Source organism: Atta colombica, unplaced genomic scaffold (genome assembly GCF_001594045.1).
Source record: "Atta colombica isolate Treedump-2 unplaced genomic scaffold, Acol1.0 scaffold200, whole genome shotgun sequence".
Lineage (NCBI taxonomy): Eukaryota > Metazoa > Arthropoda > Insecta > Hymenoptera > Formicidae > Atta > Atta colombica.
This window is the reverse complement of record NW_017259295.1, coordinates 746,795-757,513: the sequence shown is the minus strand read 5'-3', so window position 1 is coordinate 757,513 and position 10,719 is coordinate 746,795. Positions and strand designations below refer to the sequence as shown.

The 10,719-nt window shown below is 29.9% G+C and overlaps 1 protein-coding gene across 11 annotated transcripts in view; it reads left to right on the top strand.

Moving 5' to 3' along the window:
- Positions 1-3,747, top strand: part of LOC108687174 (RNA-binding protein squid-like) — an 11,874-nt gene extending 8,127 nt beyond the window's left edge. For 4 of the 11 annotated variants that reach the window (XM_018192800.1, XM_018192797.1, XM_018192795.1 and 1 more), the window contains 2 exons: positions 413-484; positions 2,705-3,747. In XM_018192800.1, the coding sequence (XP_018048289.1) occupies positions 413-484; positions 2,705-2,817 (185 nt within the window). In that variant the 3' untranslated portion in view covers positions 2,818-3,747. Of the gene's footprint in view, positions 1-412; positions 485-2,014; positions 2,133-2,704 lie in introns of all 11 variants that reach the window. The other 7 variants (XM_018192803.1, XM_018192799.1, XM_018192802.1 and 4 more) reach the window with 3 other exon arrangements.
- Positions 3,748-10,719: the final 6,972 nt, after the last annotated feature.

Below are 10,719 nucleotides of genomic sequence, written 5' to 3'. Positions count from 1 at the left end.
TTTTTTTTTTTTTTTTTTTTTTTTTTTTTTTTTTTTTTTTAATGCATGCCATTTCTGAATTCATACTGCTCAAAATAACGTGTGTTATAATATTAAAATCTAAAATTACACTAACGATCAGAAATTGAATGAAAAAATCCTTTGGAAAGTATAACTTTTTCGTTCATATGGAATACTACAACAGTGCGTTACAGTACAAATTGTATTTAGAACACATTTCATAGACATGTGTTTTCTTAATAATTGTTAGATGTGTAATTATACAAAATAATCTTTAGTGAATACACATTTCTTGTTTTGCGCGCCACGTGCATAGATTTTTCCTTTTAATGTAAAAGGAAATGAATAATCGATATATACATCGATAACTGATTCCTTTGTTTCTTTATACCGTGTGTTCCATGAAACGCAGACGGATATGGATATGGCAGTGGTAATTACGACGGTGGCTACAGTGGCGGGCGCGGTGGCGCACGCGGTAAAGGTACGCATTGTAGCGTCCTTTCCTTTATATTTATATATTCCCCATCCATATCGTTATACATTTTAAGTGGCATACATTTCGATTGAATTATCGCCTACGTCTGTTTTCTCATGCAGTAACTACATTCATCTGTCCTTATTCTAAACTGAATCTCATTCTCTTCAGTTCTATTCCTCTGTCCTCTATTTAAATTCCTTTTTTTTTTCTATCTTTGTAACTATTTGTTCAACAAATGGAAAATGTGTTGTATGTAACATATATTATGTATATGTGTTGTATGTGTGTGAAAAATATGAATGAATGCAATAGAAGAGAAGTTAACATTTCGGGATAATTTATATCGATAATTTCATGCATAAAAAAGACATTCGAATTATGTCTAAATACATATATATATCGTGGAAGCAAATTGTAACAGTTATGTATTATTATGTTGTAAATCAGAGCTGTCTAAGATCGGTGTTTTTTTGGCTTAAAATTGAAATGTGTCGGAATTCACACCTATTATCATTCCTCTATTCCTTCATTGCTGTTTTATCGTAGCATGCGACACTCGATCTCAACTGAAACGTTAAAATTTTTGATCTTTTTTTTTTGGTCTTTCACTATGGTCAAGTAAAAGTATTCTGTTACTAATAATATTAGGTGTGGGAAAAAATTCGTGGCATTTTTCCCGTTACATCTAACGGGAAAAATGCCACGAACTTTTTCCCACACCTAATATAAGATATTATTATTCATAATATATTTAATTAAAAAATATAAATAACAGAATACTTTTAAACAATGAAAGACACAGGTCAAAAACTTTTAACGATTTTAAACTAGCTCCGAAACGCTACGACAAGCAATGAAAAAAGAAGTAGAAACGGTAATAAATATGAATAACAATACTTTTCGATTTCAAGCCAAAATCACTGATTTTAGACAGCTTTGTTGTAAGTTATCTGCGATTATCGATTTTTATCATTTATTTTGCAACTGACTTATAATATCCATAGGTCAGTGAATTTTATTTAAAAACATAATATTATCAACTATTATTACGTAACTCAATTGTTTTATGAAATATATATAATATTTTGATTAACTTTGAATATTCCTAGAAACTTCTCTTTCTACATGGAGATATAGCAGTTTTTTTTATATATACTGTATTTTATATATTGTTTTTTTTTATAAACGTAATAGAATCGTTTAACACTCGCATCCAATGGAACGTTATCCTATATTATTTAGCTGTCGCTAGAGCTTGAGATATGGAGGAAGGGGAAAGTATAAATTACACAGCCTGCAGCTTACTACCTTAGCCTGTAGCCTCTACATAGATACTATAGTTTTCTCTCTTACATTTATATTTATCTATATCTAATTACTCTCTAAAGCATTTGTGCGATTTGACAGTTTCTTTTGGTAGTTTATGTACAGTTTCTATACATAAGTTTATATGCTTAATCTCTTATAAAGATAAACAAGTGATGCAGCTAGGACGATTAGACTAATAAAGTGCCATGTGGGTATGTGTTTCAGGAGGTTCAGGCTACGGTGGCAAGCAAAGGGGTGCTCGTCAGAACCAGAGGCACCAACCCTATTAATAAAGGAATCCTCCTTATTTATGACCGCAATGCAATTCGCATTGTAACTGCCGGTGAGTCACTGTCCAATCTCCTAATGCTCTTACATCCATCTCTGCACTAAATTACCCAATTTTAATGTGCACAAATAACTTTAATTTTGTACTTAAAAAAATAATGCACAGATTTTTATAAATTATGTATTCTTTATAAGAATCTAAAATCAACTTTAAACAAAATAAAATAGTTACAAAAAAATGAAATAGGTTTTTTTTTTTTTTTTTTTTTTTTTTTAGAATCTGTTTAGAAACAGTTACTTATACTCAATTAGAAATAAGCTTTCTTAAATTTTTAAGTAAATTTTTAAATAAAACCAAAGCTTGTATTTTTCTTGTAATTCTTAATTCGAAATAGCTTTTTATCTGGAATTATTGTTCTACGTTTTGCATATTTCACACGTTGCTGCTTTTTAATGCCAACTTTTGTTAACCATTCCATTTCTATTTCTGTTTCAAATAAATGTTTCATTTGCTATGCTCCGTCCATGTTTCATTTGCTATACTTTATTAATTTTAACAAATTGATTTGTATATGGCATAATGCAATACGAGTAATTAAAAGATTAATATATTCCTTTCCTTTTCAGGTATCGCAAGCCGCGGTTTCCGTTTACAATCACATTACAACTCGTCCAATCATTCCATTCAATATGTATCAACATCGGCCAATATTCAGAAAAACAAGATTCGAACAGCATGAAATTTTACAGAAACCGTTCCAATAATATTTTGTTGATTTTGTTTTTGTATATACATATACGCGCTTGCTTTTTTCAACTTATAAAAACATTTGCGTGCACGTGCGCACGCATTGTGTATATCGTGAATGAATACCTAATAATAATAGTAGATTATTTTAATTTTTTCTACAAAACACGGCGAACAATGAACTATTATAAAGCAGTAAGCACGCAATATGTTTCTATATGGCATGCGAAAAATCGATTTAAAAACCGGATAAATCGTGCTGTTTATAACGACCGTGTGAAATAATATAAAAGGATTACTTCTTCCTTATTAGTAAGATATAATAATAGGATTAAATAAATTCGTTTTGTGTACATAATATATATCTCATACATACATTTGTAGTTTTGTTCTGACCTCCTATATGGCAACTTAATATTTTTTTCTTTTTAATACACGACATGTACACAAGATTTATGTCTGGAACGTAGAGATCATCATTTATACACATAGATTTAAATAAAAGACTGACACATACATAAAATGGAATTTATCAGATTTATTAATTAAAGATCTTATGCTCTACCGATTCATAACATCGTTGTAGCACACACATGTGTAAGCTTAATATGCAAACTAATATACCTGGTGTGTGCTATGACAAGATTTTGACTCGATCATAGAAAACAGCGCATGTACATTATATTTATATACAAACAAGTTCATTCTAACACGAGAAGATTGTCACAATAAAATTTTTAAAGTACATCAGACGATATTGTATTGAAAATACAATGTTGGGATTATGTATTTTTTGTCCGAGTACATATTGTTCTGATCTTATGTCTCACAAAAGTATTACGTTATATAAATTTAAAAGGGATGGTCTTATGTTAGTGGTTTATTTAAAATAAATTATGTTTATATATATATATATATATACCAATTTGTGTTCTTTAGTGTAACCATTAATAGCCATTTATTCAAATCCTGCGATTTTTCTTAGCTTTCCTTTCCTTCCCGAACTTTTAATATTTAATTCTTATAAAGATTTACATAGTTTGAAAAAATTACATTTTCTTTGAAGATAATGTGACTAAAGTTAAAAATAATAAACAAAAAAAGTGATTATTTGAATGTAATTTTATATAAGCTAACATTTTTATTGAGTCTTAATATTTTTCTCGCATTTTATTCATAAATTGAATAGCTTAGAAACATTTTTGAATAATACTTTGATACATGGATAATAAAATTCAATTAATAATGTATTAATTATTATCAATCGCTAATGGCAGATATTTTATTCTTGATAGATACGAAAATATAACTTCTATTGTTCCCATAAAATTATTTTTATTTTCCGAACAGATTTTTTAGGGGGAGGGAAAAAGTTTTAAATTATAAGAAATTACAAAAAAAATTTCAATAAATAGTTATATAAATTTTTTTAAATAGTTTTAATTTCCATTTATCTTTTACATTTGATCCACGAAAGCGGAGGCTAGTAAGTGATCGAAACACGAGAAGGCGTCATTGAGATCACTATCTTGGAGATTAATGAGCCAAAGCTACAAGCTCTCTAATTAGTAGTACTATTAATCTCATCCAGCTAAGATTAGTCCGTTCTCTCATTTAACATGTTCTCGCGTTAATGATAATTGCATCTTAACTAAATTCATTTAACTGATTGAGCTGTTAAATTAGACGCTTTATAATTTTGCAATCTTCTTTAATAAAATTAAAACTTCTATCATTTTATTATCCCTTTTGCGAGAGATGCAAATACGAATATATGGATACTAAATATATGGATTTAAAAATAAATATTTCTCAGTTTCAATCACAAACTAGCATATTGGATTTTTGCATTTTCATACAAAGCATTCCAGAGAAGTTATAAAAAACAGCATCGTAAATTTTTATAACGAAGTACCACTAGAATTCCATTTTAATCATTCAAGGGAGATATTTTCCGAGTCCAGTGAGAAATAGTTTCGTTCAAAGCAAGAAAGTTTATTACTAGCAATATGTGCACTTTTATTTAATATTTCGGAAGCTTTTACAAGTTTTTTTTTCTTTGGCATCACTTTTTTATCTAATATCTTTTTATCTTACTTATCATTAGTTCAGATTTTACAATTCCAACACTTGAATATTTTAAAAATAAAAAGATATTTTTATCCACTCTTCACATCTCAACTTTTTGCAGGATGAGATCTCTATAATAATAGAAGTTCCGCATTTTTATACTAAAAAACCAAAATTAAAAATAAGGCGTGTTAATACTTTGCGAACTAGCATGATATTTCCCTTTTGCAATATACGTTAAATGAATAAATAGTTTCGTTTATTATTTTATTAAATAATATTTTTTAATATTAAATTAAATAATGAATGAAACTCTTCCATTCAAATGTTAAATAGTTTTTTTATCACTCAGTATAAATATATGTATATTTATTTAGTACAAGAACCATTAATTTAACTATTATTTTTTATTAAATAAATATTTATTTATTGTAAATGTTAGTATTATTGAAAAAAAATATTAAGATTTATTTAAAAATTACATTTTTTTCTTAGTGCACGTATATAAAGTATGCTGATCTTCCTGGTGCAATTAATGCAAAAATACATATAATTTGTTTTGATATGTAATTAAGTAATGTCGTTGATCCGAAATAGATTTTCAATAATTATTGCGTCGCCTATCGACATCGAATCCAATTTGAATCCACGTTTATTTCTAATCCGGATCCTTTAGATTTTACACTATGCTCGTGCAAGATTTCGTATTCGGTCTGACAGATCAATAGTAACTTTCGGTTACTATTCAGTGCGATAGTCGAGTTTTGTACCAAACAATCTCCGGCTGCGGTACGACAACCGTTTCGTACTTTGTGGCGAAGCCACCCCATCAAACATCGAATGTCACCCGCAAAATCCGTCACGTAGGGATGGAAACGCAATTAATCTTCGGTAACAAAGTACGTAACTCTTAGTAGATTAATTCTTCGATTCCATTAAAACTTCGGCTTATAAATTGATACCCATTACATTTTTGTAATTATTTCTATATTTCCATGAAAAAGTCATGAAAAATTCTTGATTACTTGAGAATTAAAAGAAAGTATACAAATTTATCTATTTAAAAAATAGTTATATAATTTCATAAAATAAATAATTCATAGAGAGCTTATTCTTGTAATTTTTCGTATTAAAACAATTCATAGATTTTTAAAACTTTACTCAACCTATTATGTTTTAAAGATTTAATTCTACATACATACGTACAGCTTTGCTACTACTAGATTTTTAAGAAAATGCAAATTATGGTTATCACATTATCAATATCAGATAAATTAAATTTTCTTCATTTTTAAATTATATTAAATTATAATTTTTACGTAAAAGCATATAAATATACTTTTAATTATCTCGATCACAAACCGTTGTTTCCCCTTTTTTTTTTTTTAATTACTTTCATCTCTCCTATCATCTTTTCGCTCTAATGAATATTCTAATGTGTCTCCTTATAATCTAATATAATTAGGATTGCACGGTTCTACTTTGTTCTGTCCGCTTAGTTATCTACATCACTTATATTACTTTTTCCAATTCACATCATCGTACTATGTTTCAGACAATTTCTTCTGTTTCTTGTACCAGTCACATGACATTTCCACGTTGTTCCAAAAAACGACGATTATCTCTTTCTACTGAAATCGGGTTTTCCATCCCGATCAATGTATCAGTTTCGCTGCAATATTTTCCGACTATTTGCTTCGCTATTGTTGACATCCGTCTCGTTTTACGATGAAATCCCGCGCGGTTTGATTTATACGAACCGTGTACATTGTATGCATTTATTCCATCATCCGTCAATATCATATTGTATTATCGTAATAAATAACTATCGTGTATTATTTTAAGTATTATCTCCCCGAACCTCTGCGGCATTGGCCTTTCGGCATGGCATAATTAGGTGGTAACCGGCAAGCAGAAGCATGCAAACACAATACGAAACATGAATAATCATTAAGCAAATCCTTCCTCCTCTGTTTGATTATCTTGTTATAGATAATACGAAATACAACACCGCGTGATAAATATACTACATAAATGTATTTCGGAATAATTAATTATAAACGTGAACGCTGAATATTTGGGGCAACGTATTCGATTAATCGGATATCCGGATTGTCTACACTTGATATGATACATTGTTAAATATTAATTAACTACTCGTATGTATAACAGAAAGTTATGCGCAACAGCCGATAGCGCAACTACAAAGAGCAATTAGTTTCGTAAAATTTTAAAATCAGATCCTAAAAATTTGACAGAAATGAGAGATGAGATCTCTAAATTTAAGTAAATTTAAGACAGAGATGGGAATTATTATTCAACATTTATTTAATCTTATACTTACTGTCATCTAAATAGTATCATGCTAGAAGAAGGTTGACTAGTACGCATTTAAACATTTAAAGCCGTTTACAACATCGTGGTTTAATCATATAGATTGTAAAGTTTGTACTCGCTATTACTTAAGTTAAATTAATTTGCTCGTCAAGATGCGTATCCATTGTATCCTATGGAAAATATAACTCTCGTTGCTGTACAGATTGAATTAATATGTAATTAATTACTCTACACGTACAAAGATCGTACTTTCATCGCCGAGGTTATCACGCTCAACGTTAAAAATATTGTCTCTTCGTACTTTATTTGAAAAATCTGTTTGCAAGTTAGAAAATCGAAAGAGACATAGGTAATAATCCTGCGAAAAGTTATTAAGTCAAGAAAAATTTTACTTACATGATACAATCTTTTTTTTTAATTAGGAAATATCATGTAGAATTATTATGAGTCACAATTATTATTACTCGAGACATCGAGTTTTTGGAACTGTATTATATTATACATAAATAATAAAATTATTATTATATTAAAATTATAAATTTGGCAATGCGCTGTAAACTAGAATTATGTTAACTCAACAAATTTTTTTTTTTCAAACTTTGAATTGGATTTTTTCGCAATTAAATAAAGAATTACACAAATTAAATAATAGATATTAATCTTATGATTATTAATTGCAATTAATCTTTGATAGATAAAAATTGATATTAGGGTAATTTTATATATCTCATTAAGGTTCATCAATAGACAAATTATTACGATCGTTGATCATGTAATACATCGAATACAGCAGAGTATAGCTTATTTCTAAAATGTAAAGTTGTCATTTAATACCGTTATTCTTCGATGATTCCAACAGTTAAATTATTCTTACATGGTTTCAGTCTGTTAAACGATTGGGTAGAAAAAGAATCTGCTATATATGTTTAACAAAAGAAAAACGATAGTACATATAACAAAAATTATATGTGATATTACAACTAACTCTTTGAATAATGTCAAAAAAATTTCAATGCCCAAAAATTGTACTTTGCTACGTAATTAATTATTTCATAGCTCTCTTACCGGTACTTTAATAACGTATTCGTGATTCTCTCTTTTCATTCACACACTCATACACAGATGCAACGACAAAAGCTGTTTCCACACAATATGCAAATAATCCTAATTTTATATTATATCATATAACAATATATACGCTATAAATGTCATAGTCGCTAGTCGCACATTTGATATCTTTCATTCTTCTTTTTTTTCATGTCGGTCCAAGATTTTTACACTTTCTTATGATACATAACATTATCCTCAACGACAAGCACAGAATTGTTAAAATCGCGTGAATTACTAATATTCACGTTCGTCAAATCTAAAGTACCTAAATAGTATTTATTGGATTGTCCGGAAAGTTCGTGCCGCAAAAGATTTAAATTTAATAAATGTATACTAAAATTTAAATCTTCTGCGTTTCCTTCAAAATCGGCACGAACTTTCTGGACAACCTAATACTTGTATCTTCTATACATTGATTAGCGACTTGATTTCCCCAGTTTTTTAAAATAAAGTGATTTATACTTATCGAAAGCCCGCCTGTCAAACGGGCCCTGTTAAAAATTGTACATTAAAAAGTCTTTCAATACACTAGCCTGTGTATTACTATATTATTGTTTTACTATTAATTACTATGACAATAGATAATAATAGATATTATTAATAATAATAGATAGAATCATAATATTCTTGAGACTTCCACTTCCTTTCTATCTAAAGATTACGCGTTTCGCGGCTTTCTTCCGTGTCCAGATCCATTCTTGGAATGCCAACGTTTCGTGAACTTTGCAGTTCACTTCATCAGGCTGCTCTTCGCCCTGAAAAAAGCCAATGTTTATGAACTACAAGGTTCATAAAACGTTGGCATTCCAAGAATAGATGTGGACACGGAAGAAATCCGCGAAACGCATAATCTTTAGATAAAATCATAATCTGATATATTTAACATTCTAATTAGATTGAGAAAGGCATGAAAAAAGAGAAAATGCAATATCCTCCTGAGTAACAAACCGAGATTACTCATCTAAAGTTTGCTCCCAGCATCGAGTTACTGGTGTAAGCTAATTAATCTAACTACAATTATAATAAGATTATAATTTTTCCAGCCACATGACTCGAACTTTCAAATGATATGCTATTCGTTTCCGAATATCTAAAAACTTTACATCATTGCCATGGCTTCAAATTTAATTATTTGTGACGTTAAAAAAATTAGATATATCATATACAAATATAAATTTAAATATTTGGTAGTTTCATTATCATTACATATACCTACCACAGAAACTCGCCGTGAGAAATATTTGCCGACGCAAATATGTCGCAAACGTTTCCTAAAGAACTTATTATTTATTGTTTATGATATAACGCGTCTGGAACGTATTTCGAATATTTTCGAAACATTTGTGAAGCGTTCGTCGAAACGACTTTTCTTCGAAATCAACGCACTTTGGTCCATACTTCTATAACGCGATATTTACTGACAAATATCGGATTCTACACTTTCTTTGGTTAACGCGAGAACAATGTTTAGTACAAATACTGGATGAGAATCAGACCGATAGCATTCGCAGCTAAACATGCACTGTCCACTCTCAAGTTTTGTTGAGGTAGTGAACATTGTACGGAGGAGAACAAACTCTTAAGATCGGGCAGAGCGTCTAGCGCTGCTAAACGGTGAAAGAGTATTTCGTTCTTATTTCCTACGTCATTCTTATATAATTCTTGAACAGTTCTCCGTAGACTAAAGGGATACTTATCAACATTTCAAGATTTAACATTCAACATATCGACATCGACAAATCTTTTCAAGGTCTGGTTCGTCTCTTAAAATTAATGGTCCTGCATCAAATAATTTCAGCGCGTCTACGTTGCGGGATTTCTAAATCAGGCAATTTCAAGCTTATACGTGTATTTATAGGGCTTTATATTACTGTATGTGGGTGTTCACACTGCCCACTCTCCTTATTCACTTACTTAGCACGGATTTAACCATACCCTTAAATATTCGATTGTCCGATTGTTCAATTAAATCAATCCGTTCAATTGTCCCACCCACGAGAGTAAGCAATAACGCCTTGTTGCAAGATGCGACGAGAATAATGAACGGATGATGAACATATTCAGTAACTTACGTTATCTACCCGGAATAGTCCAGTGAGTAGTCTCAATCCGCTAGTCAAAATTCACAAAAGTTCTATCACTTGTATTCAATCTTCTCGAATCGCTCCATTCGCAGATGACTGAAAAATTGGAGCAGTAGTGTCTTATATCCATAAGTTCTGTAATCGCATTCTCTCCCGATTTTATTCACGTCATACTGTCGAAAGTCTCCTATCTGACGGAAATTTCCCTCGAAGATCTAGTCCGAGGATGAAGAAAGAATCAGGTCCATCTAGAAGCAAACGAAAATATAAAAAGAAACAGCGGATAAGGAGAA